At 47.0% G+C, this 20,988-nt stretch overlaps 1 protein-coding gene across 1 annotated transcript in view; it reads left to right on the forward strand.

The window, feature by feature from the left end:
- Positions 1 to 20,988, forward strand: part of man2b1 (mannosidase, alpha, class 2B, member 1) — a 48,806-nt gene that overhangs the window by 21,046 nt on the left and 6,772 nt on the right. The window contains exons 10-21 of the mRNA XM_052041882.1: positions 3,176 to 3,254; positions 6,905 to 7,014; positions 7,606 to 7,713; positions 8,820 to 8,936; positions 9,318 to 9,527; positions 11,068 to 11,165; positions 13,536 to 13,653; positions 15,110 to 15,228; positions 15,615 to 15,716; positions 17,325 to 17,412; positions 18,467 to 18,547; positions 19,559 to 19,795. Coding sequence (XP_051897842.1) covers positions 3,176 to 3,254; positions 6,905 to 7,014; positions 7,606 to 7,713; positions 8,820 to 8,936; positions 9,318 to 9,527; positions 11,068 to 11,165; positions 13,536 to 13,653; positions 15,110 to 15,228; positions 15,615 to 15,716; positions 17,325 to 17,412; positions 18,467 to 18,547; positions 19,559 to 19,795 — 1,467 coding nt within the window. The remainder of the gene's footprint in view (positions 1 to 3,175; positions 3,255 to 6,904; positions 7,015 to 7,605; positions 7,714 to 8,819; positions 8,937 to 9,317; positions 9,528 to 11,067; positions 11,166 to 13,535; positions 13,654 to 15,109; positions 15,229 to 15,614; positions 15,717 to 17,324; positions 17,413 to 18,466; positions 18,548 to 19,558; positions 19,796 to 20,988) is intronic.

The following is a 20,988-nucleotide window of genomic DNA, read 5'->3' on the forward strand; positions in this document are numbered from 1 at the left end:
GTACAATAGCAACGTAAAACATGACAGCAATGTTTAAGAGGCATTTAGACGGACACTTGAACAGGGAGGAGGTGTGGGGGGGGGGGGATATCGATCATGTGCAGGCACTTGGATCAGTTTCGATTGGCATCATGGTCAGCACAGACAAGATGGGCCGAAGGGCCTGTTCCTGTGCTGTACTATTGTTGTGCCAAAGTTAAACAGGAATGTTCGCAGATCCGATAGAAATAAGCCTTGCATACGCAGTGCTGCACACAACACACTTTATTGTTAGGTTACAAGTGGTACTTAGAAGTGCGCCTGAGCCCGTTTAACTGCAGCGCCCCGTTCCAATCGGTCCACAGCGTCAGTCGCGTCCTAACCTGTGGTGAGCCCAAATCCAAGAGACCTCACCACCGATGCGCTCACTCTGTTATACCCTGGTCACTTCTCTCCGCCCCTACCTGGGTCGATCCCTTGTCCAGGTCGACCCTTCACGTGACCTTTGCCTCGGGCACTGCAGGCTTATGTCCGCAGAGACAATACCTTGGTTATCTAGCACCGAGTTCACCCTTCCCCCATGCGGACGCACACATTTGTCCCAGCAATTGTTCCTTGCGCTCTCTGGCCAACATTTCAAGATTCTTTCTATAACTGTTCTCTGTTCTTGTTTTCAAATCACTCCATGGTCTCTCCTCCCTTTCTCTGTAATCTCCTCCAATTTAACTGTTCAATTGTGTTCTTCCTTCTATAATTTGTTTTTCTTGTGAATGTTGTGTCTCTGACGCGATGTGCCTGTGATGGTGCTGCCAGTAAGTTTCTCATTGCACCTGTGCACAGATGTACTTGTGCACATGGCAATAAACTCGACCTTGGTCATGCTACAGTTGGGTCACTCCAACATTGGTAGCCAAGACACCAAGCCCTGGAATTCCCTCCCAAGACCTTTCTACCGCTCCTCTTCCTTGAAGATTCCCCTTAGAACTCCCGTCTTTGCTCGGGGTTCTGAGGGACAAGTTTTTCCACACAGAAGGTGCTGGGTATATGGAACAAGCTGCCAGAGGAAGTGGTAGAGGCAGGTACAATTTAGAAGGTTTAAAAGAGATTTGGACAGGTACGTAGGAAAGGTTTAGAGGGATATGGGCCAAATGCGGGCGAATGGGACTGTTATTTATTTACTTGTTCTGAGGATTTGATGTCACTGGCAGTGACAGCATTTATTGCCCATCCTTAATTTCCCCTGAGTCAGCCTTTATTAGTGGGACTGACGTAGAGTGGGGTACTTGTGAAGAATATTAGTGAATCAGTTGGGTTTCTATCATCCACTTGTTTCATGGTTATATTGATTGGCTTTATCTTTCAATCCCAGATTCAATCCCACATTTATTTAAATATTTGATTTGTTTAAATTCTTCAGCTATGGTCAGATTTGAACCTGTGTACTTGAATCAATAGCCCAGAATGTGAGTCTTTAGTTGAGTAACTTTACCACCATGTCACCATACTCTTGTTTGAAAACACTCCTGTGAAGGACTTTGGGATGCTTTTGCTACACTAAAGGTGTAATACAGAAGGAGCTGTAATCTTAAAGTGAATTAGGATAATTCATGAACTGGGAGTACATTTGGAGTTTTAAGCAGCGGGGTAGTATGTTGAGGTTATCTCTGGGTTGGGCTGGGTGGAGGAGAGAGGTGATCTAATCAGAATCAGATTTATTATCACTGACATATGTTGTGAAATTTGTTGTTTTGTGGCAGTACAGTGCAAGACATAAAAATTACCGTAAGTTACAAAATTGTGTACTTGAATCAATAGCCCAGAATGTGAGTCTTTAGTTGAGTAACTTTACCACCATGTCACCATACTCTTGTTTGAAAACACTCCTGTGAAGTACAGTGCAAGACATAAAAATTACCGTAAGTTACAAAATTGTGTACTTGAATCAATAGCCCAGAATGTGAGTCTTTAGTTGAGTAACTTTACCACCATGTCACCATACTCTTGTTTGAAAACACTCCTGTGAAGGACTTTGGGATGCTTTTGCTACACTAAAGGTGTAATACAGAAGGAGCTGTAATCTTAAAGTGAATTAGGATAATTCATGAACTGGGAGTACATTTGGAGTTTTAAGCAGCGGGGTAGTATGTTGAGGTTATCTCTGGGTTGGGCTGGGTGGAGGAGAGAGGTGATCTAATCAGAATCAGATTAGATTGAGCAAAAGAGGAATAACGAGGTAGTGTTCATGGACTGTTCAGAGATCTGATAGCGGAGGGGAAGAAGCTGTTCCTGAATGGTTGAGTGTGGGTCTTCAGGCCCCTGTACCTCCTCCCCAATGGTAGTAACAAGAAGAGGGCGTGTTGCGGGTGGTCAGGGTCCTTAATGATGGGTGAGTGGAGAGCCAGTGAGATCGCGTCTACTTCATGACTTCCTAAGACATTTATCATGTGTATTTGATGTGTTTCCTTACAATATAGGAGGCAGTTCGGCCCATCAAGTCTATGCCTGCTCATTGTGCAATGCCACTCTCCCTGTGTTCCCTCCACCCACACAAGGGAAATTTACGGAGGCCATTTCACCCAGCAGCCGCAATCTATGAGATGTGGGAGGGAACTGGAGCACCTGGAGGAAACTCATACATCCAGGCAGCATAGTGACGTTATTGGAACTGCTGCCTCACAGTACCAGAGACCCAGGTTCAATCCTGACCTCCAGTGCTGTCCGTGTGGACTTTGCATGTTCTCCCTGTTTCCCCCAGGTGTTCCAGTTTCCTCCCACATCCCAAAGACGTGCAGGTTAGTAGGTTAATTGGCCACTGTAAATTGCCCCTAGTGTGTAGGCGAGGGGTAGAATCTGGAGGGAGTTGAAGGAAATGTAGGGAGAATAAAATGGGATGAAGTAGGAGTAGTGTAAATGGGTGCTTGATGGTCGGCATGGACTCAGTGGCCCAAATGATCTGTTTCTGTGCTGTATCTCCCCATGACTCTGTCACAGGGAGAACCTGAAAACTCCACATGGACAGCGCCAAGGTTGCAATTGAACCCAAGTCACTGGAGCTGGAGGCAGTAACGCTGCCAGTCCTCCCTCTGAGGCTCAATGTTGTGTAAGGTCACCAACAGGTTATGGGGCCTGGAATGAGCAAAATAGTGAACTTCTGAGGTCAGGGAGTTACGGTCTCTTGTGTGTGTTTCCTTTACAGATCTGTAATCAGTTGGAGGTCCTGGCAGCTTCAAAGGCTCAAAACGGTCCTTATGGTGTTGGAGACAGCTCTGTATTGAGTGAGTGTCGATCCATTGTTTCCCTGTTAGTGTTGGCTAGGAAACAGAAACAGGAGGAGGCTCTCCCAATGGCTCCACCATCCATAGAGAGTTATACAGTAAGGACACATGCCCTTCGGCCCAACTTGTTTATGCTGACCAAGTAAGGTCATGGCTGATCTTCTAACTAAGCACCACTTCCCTGCAGTAACCTTCCTTCATTACTCAAAATCTATGGATCTGTCTTTACTGTACTCAGTGACTTAGAGGGGAACTTGTATTTGGATTGAAAGGCATTTGAAAGAATGCACAGGATCACAAGAGGCTGCAGAGGGTTGTAGACTCAGCCAGCTCCATTACGGGTACAACCCTCCCCACCATCGAGGACATCAAGGGGCGGTGCCTCAAGAAGGCAGCATCTATCATTAAGGACCCTCACAGTCCGGGACACGCCTTCTTCTCATTACTACCATCAGGGAGAAGGTACAGGAGGCTGAAGACCCACACTCAACGTTTCAGGAACAGCTTCTTCCCCTCCGCCATCAGATTTCTGAACGCTCCATGAACACTACCTCATTATTCCTTTTCTCCTGCACTTCTTATTTTTGTGATTTATAAATTTTTATGTCTTTGCACTGTACTGCTGCCGGAAAACAACAACTTTCATGTCATCTGTCAGTGATAACAAATCTGATTCTGATAACATGCCAAGTAGAGATGAGAGCTCGTAGTATTGGGGGAAGTGCGTTAATGTGGATTGAAGACTTGTTTATCAGAGGGGACTGTCACAGTAAATGAGTACTTTTCAAACTGGAAGGATGTAACTACTGGAGTCCTAAGCATCAGGTCTTGCCCCTCACTTATTCACTACATATAATTAATGGCTCGGAGGAGGGAGCAGAGTGCAAGGTATCCAAGTCTGACGATGACACAATGATAGATGGGAGGGCATGTTGCAGTGAGGATATTTGGACTCTTCAATGAGATGTAAATAGGTTGAGTGGGCAAAAACTTGGCCAGTGGATTTTAGTGTGGGGAAGTGTGAAGTCACGCACTTAATCAAAAGGGAGACTGTTATCTAAATGGAGAAAGATGGCAGATGAGTGGAGTCCAGAGGGATGCATGAGACACCAAGTTGGCATGCAGGTACACCCTTTACGCAAGGGTGTTTGAGATTAGAAATAGAAGTGTTGTTACAATTGTGCAGGGTGTTGTTCAGGCAGTCCCTGAAGTACTGAGACCTTTATTTAAGCAAGTATATACTGGCATTGGAGTTGGTCCAGAAGGGATTTGCTTGACTAATTCCTGGGATGAGAAGGTTGTCCGATCACAAACAACTTAACAAGAAAGATACCAGTGTTCTTTTGGAGTTTAGAAGAATGAGAGGGTGATTTTATTGAAACGTATCAGATCCTAAGGGGGCAAAATAGGGTAGATGTTGAGGTGCCTCCACCGGTGGGAGAGTCCTGAACGAGAAGGGAGTATGGCTACAAGATAAGGAGGTAACCATTTAAAACTGAGGTGTGTAGGGATTTCTTTTTGCAGAGGTTGGTGAATCTCTGGAATTCTCCAATCCAGAGTGTCGTGGAGACTGGATCACTGGAGGTATTTAAGGGGGAGGCAGATGAATTTCTGAAAGATCGGAGAACTGAGGGCCGTGGGGAAGTGGTGCAGAACAGGAGATGAGGACTGGGACAGATCATCCATGGTTGGACTGAATGGTGGAAGGATGCAACTACTGGAGTCCTAAACATCAGTTCTTGCCCCTCATTTATTCACTACATAGAACACTACAGCATAGTACAGGCCCTTTGGCCCACGATGTTGTGCTGACATTTTATCCTGCTCTAATATCTAGCTGACCCTTCCCTCCCACATAGCCCTCCATTTTAGGTGCAGCTTCTTCACCATATAATTAATGGCTTGGAGGAGGGAGCAGAGTGCAAGGTATCCAAGTTTGACGATGATACAATGATAGATGGGAGGGCAGGTTGCAATGAGGATATTTGGACTCCGCAATGGGATGTGAATAGGTTGAGTGGGAAAGCATGAGGGGGTGAGTGGCTTCCTCCCGCTCCTAATTTCTTATGCATCTTCTTGTGTGTAGTATCATCAGGAGGGGATGGGAAGAACCTGACCAAATCAAACCCTAATAAGGGTGCCTTGTCCCAAAACACTGCTACCAACAAGGAGGTGCCAGTCACTGTGAAGTAGGCATTGCTTTGGTTGCAATGCAGATCCTATCCAAAACTGAACTAGTTTGCAAATCGGTGAATGGAAAATCCTCCATAAAGCAGCGTAATCGGACATCTATCTATAACATGTCACAAAAAGTGTTGCATTGACAATGTTCTCCTCTGTCCCATGGGGTAACCAGTTGCAATTCCATAAACAGCTGAAAGTGGAGTCATATCAGAAAAAAAAATAAACCTTTTTTAAAACCAAATTCTAGTCCAGTGCCTTATGAATGGACCAATCTCGAGTAACAGAAAAATGACTTTAAGTATAAAACCCTGCATTCCTGTTTCCTGGCTACATTGTCAATTTCATGGTACGTATAGTTTCTTTCAAAGTACTTGAAGTTTTAAAAAGGTGGCCCCAAACTCCTGTGTAGAAAAAAAATGGCTGTAATTAGTAGTGCATCTCAAAAGTTCCTATATTTATTTTATTGGGAAACGTATCAGGTCCCGGGAGTGGGTTTGGATTCCGGTGCAATGTTTCCAAACTGGAGGAAAGAGTCCCGGATCCTTGATTCATGCTGAATGAAAGGACACAATTGACCCTCGTGTTTGCTCTGCTTTTCAGTAAGATGACGGCTGACCTTTTACCTCTATCCCATATCCCTTGATTGAAGTTCTGCAGACGTTTGCATTAGTTTTCTAATTTTGAGCGGTTTAAAAATAACTCCACATCATCAAGCAGAAGTCCTTCTCCTAATTATGTTCTTCTTTTCCCCTCACTTTGTGGGAGAGGAGATGCGCTGAATCTGGTGTCTGGGAGGGTGATGTGTCGGAATGGGACTTGCCTCCCAGAATAAAGTCATGGGGGGGGGAAATAAGGTAGATGGTTCCAGGGTAGAGGAGTCTGAAACAAGAGGGCACAGGTTTAAGGTGAGAGGGGAAAGATTTAAAAGGGAGCTGAGGGACAAGATTTTCCACACAGAGTGTGGTGGGTATATGGAACGAGCTGCCAGAGGAAGTGGTAGAGATAGGTACAATTAGAACGTTGGAGAGAGATTTGGACAGGCAGGCACATTGAACTACTGGGGTCATTGTATCAGAAAGTTGGAATGTATACATGGTTCAGTGGTGTAGAAACTTAGTGATAACTTTTCTCTGTGTGTGCATCTGTCTCTTACTTCTCTCTCCCCACCACACACACACGTGCACACTCTCTCTCTCTCCCCACCACACACACTCGCTCTCTCTCGCTCTCTCTCGCTCTCTCTCTCAATGGATATGGACCAAATGCAGGCAAATGGGACTAGCTCAGGAAGACACTTTGGTTGGCATGGACAAGTTGGGCCGAAGGGCCTGTTTCCGTGCTGTGTAACTCTGTGACTGAGGTTTCTATTGCTGGAGGAGATGGGTGACTATCTCACACCCCTCCCTCGTGGCAGCTTGAGGACTGGTCTGTGATCACCCTGGAACTAATGTTATTTTTGAATTCAGGGAAGGCGATGGGGGTGGCTCAGCATCACGATGCAGTCTCTGGGACAGAGAAGCAGCACGTTGCGAATGACTACGCCAAGAGACTCTCCAAAGGCTGGGATCGGTGTGAGGTACGAGCAGCGTCTACCCTGTGTATTCCATATCCATTTTCCATATTTCCTTACAACGTAGAAGGAGGCTGTTCAGCCTATTGAGATCATGTTGGCTTGCACTGCAATCCCATTCCCCCACTAATAAGAGGGAGGAGTGTGACAGAGACTGGTAGGTATTGGTTAGACAGCCTCTGTCCCAACCCCACCACCACCCCCCTCCCCCCCCGCTCCTATACACCGGATCCTTCCTCTTCCCGTTCAGTCCTGATGCAGAATCTCGACCCAAAACGTCGACGTACACTTTCTGCCTCCACAGATGCTGCTTGACCCACTGAGTTCTTCCAGCATCCTGTTTTTTTTTAAAATTCTAGATTCCAGCATCTGTGGTCTCGTTTTCCTTCGGGTATTGTTACACATTCTGTAGGAGGGAAGAATTATCTCCTCTCTGTATGGAACTTGCCACACCAAAGGCGACTGAGGCAAGAGGAAACTCCAATAAATATTAAGACTCTGTGTTGTATTCAAAGTTCTGCCTTTTACATCACAATGTTCAGATTAGATGGAGTTTGTTACGTATCCATTGCTCATGTTATGCCGTTGTGCTTGCAGGTGCTCATAAGTAACGCACTGTCAAGTCTCAGTGGATCCAAGCAGGATTTTGTCTTCTGTAACAAACTCAACATCAGTGTCTGTCCTCGAATCGAAGAGCTTAGCAATGTAAGTTCTTTGCAACTCGGTATGGCTTTGGAACTCCCCCCCCCCCCTTCCTTCCCTTTGCCTTTCAATCCAGTTAACAGGAGCCAGTGTAGGTCAGAGAGCACAGAGCTATCGGGTGGACAAGACTTGGTGTGAGTTAGGACATACTGTAGCTTGTGTGGTCCTGAGATCCCGAGAGCGGTGCCGTCTGGAGCTATGCTCCTGGTAGGGTCACCCGTGGCAGTAAGGTCGATGGTGAGGTCCCTGACAAAGAACAATCCAACCAAGACCTCAATGGTGGAACAGGTGGACCTAGTTATTTCAAACTCAACAGCCATGAAGACAGATGAAGGCTGCAACAAATCCATCAGCTCCAATTGTCGTGGTTTCCATGCCATTGGGATCAGTTGGTTGATTTGTGAAGTTTTTCGAGTGCTTTTTGCATGTTAAACAAATACATGCACCGGCGTCTTCGCTCTGTGGGCTTTCCAAGTTTGGACTCATGAGCCACTTGAGAGCCCATAAATAGGTCAACGGAACGAAGACCACCATGCTCTACCTCGAGGGATAGCCACGACGACGACTGTAGGCAACAGAGTAATGGGGAGTGGAACAAGGGAGATTGGCTCAGGGTGCCATGCATCAACCAGGTTAGGCGGTAACAAATTCAGGAATGAGTTTTGGCTGCTGCTGAGTCGAGGGGAGAGAAACATTGGGTAATGCTATGGGAATGGGTGATCTTGGGGTTGGCATAGATATCAGTTCCAAGCTCATCTTGGGGTCAAAGATAATCATACTGGCACCAGTCTGCCTTGGTTTCAGACAGATGCCTGGATGGTTTCGGTGGAGTGGGAATGGAGTTTGTGACAGGGATGGAAGACGGTGTCTTCTGTTTCCCCAGTGTTTAGGAGATTCCTGCTTGTCCAATACATGGTGCTAGGTAAACAATCTGCTTGTTTAGAGGCCAGTGGAAGATTTGAGGATAACAGCAGTGCCTTTGGTGTGCGTGTGGAAATTGGTGCAGTGTTTTTCAGTGAGGTGCTGAGGGGCAACATGTAGTGGGAAATGGAAGGTGAGGTGTTACTCGGTATTGAAGGTTCATTGTTAACCATTCCATCTGACTTTAGTTCACAGTCACTCTGTACAATCCCCTGGCCAGGGCAGTGAGGACATACGTGCGACTACCTGTCAATGGCACAAAGTACATCGTCTCTGACCCAAAAGGCAGCTCAGTGCTAAACGAGGTAATGTGAATCTGAAATGATCTGTAAGAAATTCTTGGATATATGATGGGTTTTGTTTACCCTTAATGTATCAAACCTGCTATTTAATTACTGCTGGTTTTAGCAGCTTCCGCGAGGACCTACTGGGGTCATTGTATCAGAAAGTAGGAACGTATACGTGGTGCAGTGGTGTAGAAACTTGGTGGTAACTTTTCTCTGTGTGTGCGTCTGTCTCTTACTTTTCTTACCCCCCCCCCCCCCCCCCCCCCACACACACACACACACACACACTCTCTCTCCCTTTTCTCCCCCCTCTCCCTCTTTCTCTCTCTCCCTTTTCTCTTCTCCCCCCCCCCCCCCTTTCTCTCTCTCTCTGTTCCCACCCACTGCTGTGCCCCCCAGGTTGTTGCCGTGTCAAACTTCACGAAAGCGCTGCGGAAGAACCGTGGCTACGCAGTGAACGAGCTGGTGTTTGAGGCCTGGGTTCCAGCTTTGGGCTTTAGCACTTACGACGTGTCCAGGAAGCCGGAGAGGTTCACGTTCCGCAGACTGGTCAGGTCGTTGGGTGAGCTTCAGGACGAGAGAACGAGCACCCTGTTCATTGAAAACAATGTAAGCAGTGCCTTCCTTGGCGACGTGTTATGGGGCAATGTATTTCACTGTGTTGCTGAAGCTGGGGTTGCAGTTCCCGGGGGAATTTTTGATCCAGTGCCTTGACACTGAGGGTTGCCTGGTAAACGTTCCTGAATGGTGTTGTCCAGCACTGGTGGTCACTCAGTCCCTCACCCTTGCTGTGAATTTTACCTGATTGCACTTCATCTGTTCCATTGAAACCGCTTTCCGTGCCTTTGTGACTCAGTGCATAGAAAACCTCCTCGTATATCTCCTCTGGGTGCTTGATGTAAGACTGCCTTCACTGGGGGTCTGGCCCAACACTGAGACCACCTCCTGGTCACTGCTTAATGCCGTCCCCTCTGGTGCATCAGACACCCCCCAGTGAGGGGGCCGTGATTGTGGACAGGGAACGGAAGTGCAGATCAGGTTTGTCTGTGACCCACCCCACATCCAAATCGCCTGCTGCAAGATTGGTGGAGTTGTGAGTAGTGCAGAAGACCGGTGACGGATACAGCGTGACGTAGATCAGTTGCCGATTTGGGCAGAGAAATGGCAGATGGAGTTTAACCCGGATAAATGTGAGGTGTTGCACCTTGGTAGGACTAATGTCAAGAGGCAGTACACTCTTTAGGGCAAGACCTTTATCAGTGTTGAAGAGCAGAGAGACCTTGGGCTACAAATCCATGGTTCACTGAGAGTGGCTACACAGATAAACAGGGTGGTTAAGAAGGCTTATGGAATGCTTGCTTTCATTAATCATGGTATTGAGTACAGGAGTTAAGAAGTTATGATGCATTCCTATGGAACTCTGGTTAGGCCGCATTTAGAGTATTACGTGCAATTCTGGTCACCTCACTATCAGAAGGATATCGAGGCTTTAGAGAGGGTGCAGAAGGTGCTGCCTGGATTAGAGGGCATGTGCTATCAGGAGAGGCTGGACAAACTTGGGCTCTTTTCTTTGGAGCAGCAGAGGCCGAGGGGTGATCTGTTGGAAGTGTATAAAATTATGAGGGGCATAGATAAGGTGGGCAAGCAATATCTTTTTCCCCATTATTGAGTGATCCAATACCAGAGGGCATCCATTTAAGGTGAGGGGGGTGGTAGTTTCAGAAGAGACGTAAGGGGTGTTTTTTTTTACTCAGCGAGTGGTGGATGCCTGAAATGCGTTGCCTGAGGGTGGTGGAGGCAAACTCACTGGGGGCTTTTAAGAGGGGCTTGGATGCGCACATGAATGAGAGGGAAATGGGCATTCTGTAGGTAGGAGGGATTAGCTATGACGGCACAACATTGTGGGCCAAAGGGCCTGTTCTGTGCTGTTCTATGTTCTCACTGCCCTAGTCCTTGCATGCAGCGAGCTGCCCTCAGCTTTTCTGCGATCCGACCCCTCTCGATTCCTTTCAATACCGGGGACCCACCCATACTCCTCATCCTATGTCACCACCAGCACCCGTTTGTTATACGCCGACCCCATCACTGGGACGGTCTAACGCTGCGATAAAGGTTGTAAGTGTTGCTTTTCTTTCCTCCTCGTGTGCAGTATGTCCGAGTGTCATTTGACAAGAACACCGGTCTGATCAGTGCCATTGAGAACCTGCACAAGAATCTTACGCTACCTGTTACACAAAATTTCTACTGGTAAGTAACCCTATATGGGGAACTCTCACCCTCTATCAATTAAGTTCACTAGTAACCTCATACAGGGAACTCTCTCTCTGTATCAAACAAGTTTTCTGTTAACTTCATACAGGGAACTCTCTCTCTGTACTAATTAACAACAGATTCCTTTGAAACAGCACCTTTTAATGTAACAAAGCTTCATAGGAGTTCTATCAAACAAAAGCTGAGCCACACAAAAGCTATTACTTAAAATGGCAGAAAACTTGGTCAAAGAGATAGGCTTTAGGGAGACTTTTAAAGGCAGAAAGAGAGGTGGAGAGGTTTGGGGAAGGAATCTGAGGTTTGAACCTTGACATTCATGGTGGAACAATTAAATTTGGGAGGGTCAGAAGGCCATAGATTGGAACGCAGGTACTTCAGAGTGGGGAAGAGAGACACCAGAGACTGCAGATGCTGGAATCTGGAGCAAAAAACAAACCGCTGGAGGAACTCAGTGGGTCGGGCAGCATCTGTGGAGGGAAGTGGACAGCTGACGTTTCAGGTTGAGACCCTTCACCTGGACTGTAAAAAGTAGGTGGGAGATGGCCGGTATAAAGAGGTGAGGGGAAGGGGTGGAGCAAGAGCTGGCAGGTGATAGGTGGATCCAGGTGGGGAGGGGGTTGATTGGCAGATGGAGTCAGGTGGGGGAGGGAAGGGTGGAGATAGTGACTGAGGCCAGGAGGTGATGGGTGGAGGCAACAAAGGGCTGCGGATGATGGAATCTGATAGGAGAGGAAGGTGGAGCGTGGAGCCAAGTAAAGGAGGTGGGGAGGGCAGGTGGAGAAGGTGAAAGAAACTATGTGATATGAGGCTGGGGGGGGGGGGGGGGGCGGTGGTGGTGCCTCTAGGGGGACCTGAGTAGATCAGAAGGAGAGAGAGAGAGAGAAGGACCTGGAAATGTGGATGAGAATTTTAAAATCAAGACGTGTCGTGGCAGTTAGTAGTCAGCGAGCAGATGCGTGATGGATGAATGCAGGTTAGGGGGTGGGAAGCAGAGGATTGGATTACCGTGGATTTAAGGGGAGTGGAAGAAGAGGCAGGGGAGTGCGAGGCTGGGAGCGTGTGCCCCGAATCCCTGGCCAGCACAGTGGCACAGCTAGTAGATCAGCTGCCTTGCAGCTGCAGCAGCCTGGTTCAATCCCTACCTCGGGTGCCGTCTGTGTGGAGTTTGCACGTTCTCCCCGTGACTGTGTGAGTTTCCTCCAGCTACTCCGATCCCTCCCACATCTCAAAAGCATGCAGGATGCTAGATTAATTAACCACTGTAAATTGCCTCTAGTGTGCAGGTGACTGGTAGAATCGGTAGGGAGTTGATGGGAATGTGGGGAGAATAATGGTGCACTAATCCCAATTTGTTTTAATGTGGGTGGGTGCTTGGTGGTGGGCATGGATTTGATGGGCCAAAGGGCCTGTTTCCACAGTGTACGACTCGAAAGGTTTTAACTGTGCAGCAGTTTCTTGGATCAGTGGTGTAGTGCACCCTATGGAGTGGTATCAACCATCTCGGAGAAGATGGCATCTCTCCAACTCTCAACTGGCAGGATGACTTGACTCTTGTATCAGCCTCGGGGCTGAGGAGGGTGTGATTCGGATACAGATCCTGCTTCCAATCATTGACCAACGACTTCTGTCGAAATGCATGCATGGCAGTGTCAGATGAAGTCTTTGGTAAAATAGTGCCTCACTGCCATGGTCTTAACAAGGAGATAAAATGATTCTGAAGTCACACAAGACACTTGGCTTCGTTGGCGAAGACACAGAATAAGAGCAGGACTGTTCTGGCCATACCTGGAGGACAATATACAGTTCTGGTCACCACACTACAGATAAAGCTTGAGGGTGGGGAGGGAGGAGTTTAGCTCTGAGGAGCAGCTGGGGGTGTGGATGTTTTCTTTGGCTGAAGTTCTCCTGAGCCTCCTCTATTCCAATGTATGAGGGGCCCAGGGATGGTGAAGAGGAAAACCTTGCTTCTTTTAACAGATTGGGGCCATGCACTTAAGATAAATAGAAAAAGGATGAGGGGGAAATTGAGGAAAAATAAGGTGATGGGAGTCTGGAACTTTCAGCCTGAAAGAGTGGTGGGGGAAGAAAACTTCATCCCTACAGAACGGTAGCCAAGAGTTGGAAAGTGGGACGGAATGGGATTTTTATAACCAGCCTGGATGCAGTGGTAAGGACACAGCTTTCTGATATGTTGCAGATTACTATTGATAGACTTTGGTGGGATCTAGCAGAACCACCAGTGAAAGTAACCATATTTAGGATGAAAATATTTTAATTCCAGTTTTTAAAGAGTTTTATCTGCACGATGTTATTGTTGAACCTACACTTTTGATGTGTTGTGGACAGGTATCACGCCAGTGTAGGCAACGAGCAAAGCAACCAAGCCTCGGGTGCCTACATTTTCAGGCCATACCAAGAAGAACCTTTACCAATGTCTAAGATCGTGAACACATACACAGTACAGGTAAAGTCCAAGCATTGACGTACTTATAATAAGTGAGAACAGCAGTCGGGGACTGACTGGAAAGTTGCAGTTTCAAAGATTTGACCAGGGTCAGGGACTGCGCTTTGTCAGAAACGTAGGAACCGCTGTGCAGTTAGTTAGATCCCGCAGTCAGCAATATAGTGCTCGCTTTTTAATAATGGCATTTGAAGGATAAATATTGGCCAGTACGTTGGGAAAAGCCTCCTACTCTTCTTAGAAAATGGGACTCGCTTGGGTAGGCAACTTGGTCAGCATGGATGAACATCGAACAGTACAGCACAGGAACAGGCCCTTCGGCCCACAGTGTTGTGCTGAAATAATTAAACCCCTCATTAAACTAATCCCTTCTGCCTACACAATGACCATATCCTCCATTCCCTGCACATTCATGTGCCTGTCTAAGAGCCTCTTAAACATCTCCATCATATCTGCCTCCACAACCACCTCTGGCAGTGCATTTCAGGCACCCAACACCTTCTGTGTAAAAACAAAAATTGCGCCACAGATCTCCTTTGAACTTGCCACCATCTCACCTGAAATGCATGCCCTCTAGTATTAGACATTTCAACCCTGGGGAAAAAGATATCAGCTGTCTACCCTATCTATGCCTCTCATAATTTTATAAACTTCTATAAGGGCTCCCCTTAGCCTCTGCTGCTCCAGAGAGAACAACTCAAGCCTGTCCAAGCTCTCCCCATAACACATGCCCTCTAATCCAGGCAGCATCCTGGTAAACCTCTTCTGCACCCTCTCCAAAGCCTCCACATCCTTCCTATAATGGGCCGACCAGAATTGACTGCGATACTCCAGATGCGGCCTAACCAGAGTTTTGTAAAGCTGCAACATAACTTCCTGACTCTTGAACTCAGTGCCTCGACCAATAAAGACAAGCATGTCATTATGCTTTCTTTGCCACCCTATTAACCTGTGAAGCCACTTTCAGGGAGCTAGGACCTTGAACCCCAAGATCCCGCTGTACATCAGTGCTGTTAAGGGTCCTTCCATTAACAGTGTACTGTCCCCTTACATTTGTGATCTCCTAAAGTGCAAAAGATGAGTAAGGCCTGTTACCATTGCTGTAGAACTGTAAAACGCATTGCTGTGGGATCATTTGCATTCATCTGAGAGACAGAAGATAGGGTTTAACAAGTCGTGCAAGAGGCAGAACCTACAGTAGTGCATTGCTCCCTTTGTGCAGTACTGTAGAATCAACACACACTCTTAGTTTCCCTGTCTATCACTTTAGAAAGATGTGCTGGTCACTTAATTCCATTCTCTGCACTCGACATAGGTTTTAAGGATTAATGGCAAATATTGGGTTAAGTGCCTAAGTGACACAGTGTGAATCTGCTCAAAGGTGGGGTGGAGAGATGGACCAGCAGGGGAGGTGGGTGACGAGATTTAAAGTATTCCTTTTCATCCGTCCATTTCACAGACAGAGTTATTTCAGGAAGTTTATCAGAACTTCTCGTCGTGGTGCTCACAGGTAGTCAGATTGTACAAAAAGCAGAAGTTTGTGGAACTGGATTGGACTGTTGGACCGATTCCTGTGTCGTGAGTACCCAGGGTTCCTATTATAAAGGCACACTTGCTGCTAATTATATCTCAGCCGAGGGACAGGGAGACATGGGGTCACAGCAGAATGACCACAGCACCCAGGGTCAGGGAGAGAGGGAATGACCTTGACACACAGAGTCAGCGTGTTGGACTTGGAGCCTGTGTGTTTTGCTTGTCTTTGTTCTGTATCAACAAGAGTACACAAGCAAAAGGGTTACGGGATAAACCATCTTTAAATGCTGGACTTCCCATGTTAAATGCAGCAAAGCATCATCGGGCATTTAGACTGTCCTTAACTCAAAGAAACATCTCTCACTGAGCCCTCTGGTGGTATCAGAAGAAAAAAACAGGAAATTTAAACGTATCTTTCTCCTAAACTTTAGTGACCTAGTTGGCAAAGAAGTCATCAGCCGTTTTGACACATCCTTAAAAACAAGTGGAACTTTCTACACAGATTCCAATGGGAGAGAGATCCTAAAACGAAGGTGAGAACATCAATTGAGAATCCTACTTGTAAATAGTAATATTATACTTACTGTGTCCAGTTCTGGTCGCCTCATTATAGGAAGGATGTGGAAGCGTTGGAAAGGGTGCAGAGGAGATTTACCAGGATGCTGCCTGGTTTAGATAGCATGCATTATGAGGAGAGACTAAGGCAGCTAGGACTTTTACTCTTTGGAGAGGAGGAGGATGAGAGGAGACAATGATAGAGGTGTACAAAATATTAAGAGGAATAGTGTGGACAACCAGCACTTCTTTCCCAGGGCACCAATGCTCACTACAAGAGGGCATGGCTTTAAAGTATGGGTGGAAAGTTCAAGGGAGATATCAGAGGGAGGTTTTTTTACCCAGAGAGTGGTTGGGGCATGGAATGCGCTGCCTGGGGCGGTGGTGGAGGCAGGTACATTGGTCAAATTCAAAAGATTACTAGATAAGCATATGGAGGAATTTAAAATAGAAGGATATGTGGGAGGAAGGGGTGAGATAGACTTAGGCAAGGTTTAAAGGTCAGCACAACATTGTGGACCGAAGGGCCTGTATTATGCTGTACTGTTCTATGTTCTATAATGTTGAAACTACCTTCAGAGAATACAGTGGGACAGCCCCTGAGGTTGTACTCAATACGCTACGAGATTTCCCTTTGTTCTCTCTACCCTGCCATCTTCAGTACCCTGCAACTTCTTTTCTAACTTTGCCTGGTTCTGATGAAATGTTAACCGTTTCTCTCTCCAGAGTTGCTGTCTGAACTGCTGAGTACTTCCAGCAGTTTTTGTTTTATAAAGGACTTCCCTGTACTCTTATAGGAGGTGAAAAGATGGACTTGTCACCTTTGGTGGATTGCTCCCTCAGAGCTGACAGCGCTGCTGCTGATCTGCATTTGACCACTAAATGCTGGGTCACATCCCACTGCAGTGAGATTGTGAGATTAGACTCCGAGGGCACAGCGAATTGTCTGCTGTGCTCCCACAAAGGATCTACTCTAAACCTGTCCGTGACCGCAGAGTTTAAGTTGCAATGCATGCCCCAGAAAGAGTGCAAAGAAAATTGATGAGAATGTTGCCAGGACTTGAGGGCCTGAGTTATAGAGAGGTTGGGTGGGCTAGGACTTTATTCCTTGGAATGTAGGAGACTGAGGGGGGTACCTTTTATAGAGGTGTAAAAAAGATATGAGAGGCATAGATAGGGTGAATGCACACAGTCTTTTTCCCAGGGAAAGGGAACCAAGAACTAGAGGGCATAGGTTTAAGGTGAGAGGGGAGAGATTTAAAAGGGACCCGAGGGGCAACTTCTTCACGCAGAGGGTGATATGTATATGAAGTGAGCTGGCAGAGGCAGGGACAATAACATTTAAAAGACATTTGGATAAGTACATGGATAGGAAAGGTTTAGAGGGATAATGAGCTAAATGTGGGCACCTTGGTCAGCAGGTGGGCACCTTGGTCAGCATGGACAAGTTGGGCCAAAGGGCCTGTTTCCGTGAGGTATTATTCGATGACTTTAAACGGGGAATTTAGGGTAGTAGTTAATCATTATGGGTTTAGTGATGGGAAGTGCCTCATGATCTAGACTACGATTACTCTTTTGCTTTCAAGGAGAAATTATCGACCAACATGGCCATTAAATCAAACCGAGCCAGTGGCTGGGAACTACTACCCTGTGAATAGTCGTATCTACATGAAGGTAAACCTGGATTCATTTTAAGTAGCTTCATATCCTCCTCCTGGGATGAAGGTCTTGCCTTTTTCGTACTGTCATTCATACTTGCATCCACGTGATGGCTCTGGAGAGTGGCAACGTTTTGCAGCCGGCTCCCAAGGGAACAATAAAATATTCCTGTCCTTGCCTTTTAAATCTGTAGCCTCAGTGACTGCAGTAACAAATTGCTTGCACTCATGTTTATTCTGTATAATTTGTTAATTTAAGTTTATGTTAACTTATGTCTGTAATGCACTCTGCTGCTGCTGCAAAAAGCTAATTTTCATTGGCATTTATACCCTGGGTATGTTTGCCTATGACAATAAACTTAAAGCCAAGTTCACGCCAACCCCTTCATTGTCAAAGGGAATAGCCATTGCCACACACACACACACACACACACACACACACACACACACACACACACACACACACACACACACACACACACACACACACTGTGAGGCTGTGGTAAGCGCTGACTCTGCTCCATTACTTGGTGCATTCCACCAAGATTATTTCAGTTCAAACTTGTTCACTGGATGTGGACATCACCGTGAAGCCCTCCATTTACAACCCTCCCTAATTTGCTTTGCTGGACCATTTAAGCAAGCTTCTCAGTCCATTTAACATTGGAGGCACATGTAGTGATGACCAGGTTAGGATGACAGATCCCCTTTTATAAATGTAATGGATTTTTGCAACAGTCCAGCAGTTTCGTGAACACCATTCTTGATACTAGATTTAACTATCTAAATTATTCAGCTGCTGTGATTGGATTTGTCATTGATGCAGCCATCTCTCGGGATTACTAGCACTGGAACACGACCACTGAACCTGGACTGTGCACCAGTGGTCACTGTATGTTGACCAGGACACAACCAGGGCAATTGAGGCAACTCTCACTCCTCAGCAGCTGTGGTGTCAGCTTGGAGCCGGGACCTTCACCATCACCACCACCACCCTGGGAAGGAGGGGAGAGTGGGATTTACCCATCGGAGTGCTCGGGATTGCACTAACGGCACTGTTATTGTTTTAGGACGGCAAGATTCAGCTGACTGTGCTGACTGACCGATCGCAGGGAGGGAGCAGCATTGCAGATGGTTCATTAGAGCTTATGGTAAAAAAAAAACCCTGTTGTTTACACACCAAGCAGGAAGATGGGGTTGGGACAGGGGCGGTGAAGTGCTTGACGGTGAATAAAATTACCAACACAGCCAGACATTCAATTGGTTTGTTTGCAATTGCCAGATTGGGCCTCAATTTTGAGGAACATACAAAGTGTTGGAGGAACTCAGTGGGTCAGGCAGCATCTGTAGAGGGAAATGGACAGTCGATGTTTCGGGACAAGACCCTTCATCTGGAGGGGGATTTAATGCAATTGGGAGGGTGGTGGAGTACAAAAAATATTGAATTAATATAGGATTAGTGTAAATGGGGAGTTGATGGTCGGTACAGACTCTGTGGGCTGAAGGGCCTGTAATGTGCTGTATCCCTCTGACTCTATGATAAATAGGTGGCATGAACTTGTGGTTTAATATAAGTGTTGGAGGGGAGTTAAAGAAACAGTTTTTCACCTAGTGCGGTGGGGTTCTGGAATTCACTACCCAGAAGAAAGATGGAGAGAGAACCCATATCTTTCTCTGACACCGGAGGCCACTCAGCCCATCGAGCCTGCACTGACTCAGAGCAGTCCCATTCCCCCACTCATTTTCCCTGTAGCCTATTCTCTCCACATTCCCACCAACTCCCTCCCCACCCTCCCACCCCCTCCCCAGATTCTCCCACTCCCTTCATACCAGAGACTATTTACAGTGGCAAGTTAAACTACCAACCCGCACGACCTTGGGAGGTGGGCAGAAACCGGAGCACTCGGGGGAAAGCCACGCAGCTACAGGGAGAATGTGCAGACTCCACACAGACAGTGCCCAATGTCAGGATCGAACCCAGATCTGAGGCAGCAGCTCTGCCAGTTGTACTGCTCACCATCTATATTTTAGTACCTGGGTTGTTGGATGGTGCTGTAAATTGCGAGCTGTACAAATGCTGGGGAGTGAGATTAGTCTGGACAGGACGGACTTAGTTGGCCAAACAGCTTGCGGTGCTGTAACTCTGCACAATTCCCCTACAGGTTCATCGGAGGCTGCTGCAGGACGATCAGAGAGGTGTGGGTGAGCCACTGTCGGAGCCTGGCTTCGATGGGAAGGGTCTGATGGTGCGAGGGAAGCACTTCGTCTTCCTCGATACAGTTGAGGACTCTCCAGAGCTCCAGCGGCTGAAGGCCGAGGCAGAGTACATGGCTCCGCTGGCAGTTATGGGTGTGGGCTCAGAGGCACCCTACAACGAACACCAGGCTCCCATTAAGGAGGTAACCCGGCTTAAGACTGGGCTTGTGATTTTGACAACAGGTGCAGTGGGGCAGAGCAGCGACTTGCAACAGCTAGGGTCTCATTTTAGAATAACCAGGAGCAACAATTTTGCAGATATGCTAATTGATAAATATAACATTTCCCTGCCACTTATATTATCTTTGGTTTAATACTTTGATATCAATGGAGAACTTGGAAATCATATCCATTAAACAAGCTGGGGTGAATTTTCCCAGCAGAGAGAGTTGAGACTTGACTTGACTTTCCACTTGAGGGCAAATCAAACAAAAGGCTATTAATATTAACACAAGCAAAATCCCGTACAGGTCCTCGCTGGGTTACGAACACTCGACTTACGGACACCCCGTACGTACAAACGAGCGTTTGGGAGACTGGCAACTGGCTGCTGCGGGGCTGTAGGCATCTTCTGCCGGGTGGGAACGGGGCATTTCCTCATGCCTTCTCTCCCCACCCCTGAGCCACAACAATCGGGGGCTGGATGGAGCAGAGTCGGGAGCGTTGAGCAGACTCGCTCACTCACTCACTGAGTCAGTGAGGCCAGCTGGCAGCCGCTCTTCCCGCGTTTGCTCGCTCCCCCATCACTGCTGGTTCTGTTCATTTCTGACTTGCAAACAGTTCACAAGACAAAGGAGCAGAAGTAGGCCATTCGGCCCATCGAGTCTGCTTCACCATGAGCTAAACTATTCTCCCATCTAGCCCCAATTCTCGGCCTTTTCCCCATATCCCTTGATACCCTGACTAATTAGATACCTATCAATCTCCTTAAACACCCCCAATGATCGGGCCTTCACAGCTGTATGTGGCAACGAATTCCATAAATCCATGACCCTCTGGCTAAAGAAATTTCTCCTCATTTCTGTTCTAAATGGGTACCCTCTAATTCTAAGACTATGCCCTCTTGTCCTGGACTCACCCACCAAGGGAAACAACTTAGCCACATCTTAAGAACCTGGTCAGGTACTGGAATATGTTTAGTGGGTGATATGATATAAGAAGAGACTGTGTGGCTCCTCGGGTCTGCAGTGCCATTCAATGAGATCATGGCTGATCTGATCACTTAATTTCAACTTCCTGCCTGATCTCCATAACTGCTGATTGCCCTATGATACAGACATTTCTCTGCCTTCAATATACTCAGTTACTGAATATCCACAGCTCTTTGAGAAGAATC

Source organism: Pristis pectinata, chromosome 31 (assembly GCF_009764475.1).
Source record: "Pristis pectinata isolate sPriPec2 chromosome 31, sPriPec2.1.pri, whole genome shotgun sequence".
NCBI lineage: Eukaryota > Metazoa > Chordata > Chondrichthyes > Rhinopristiformes > Pristidae > Pristis > Pristis pectinata.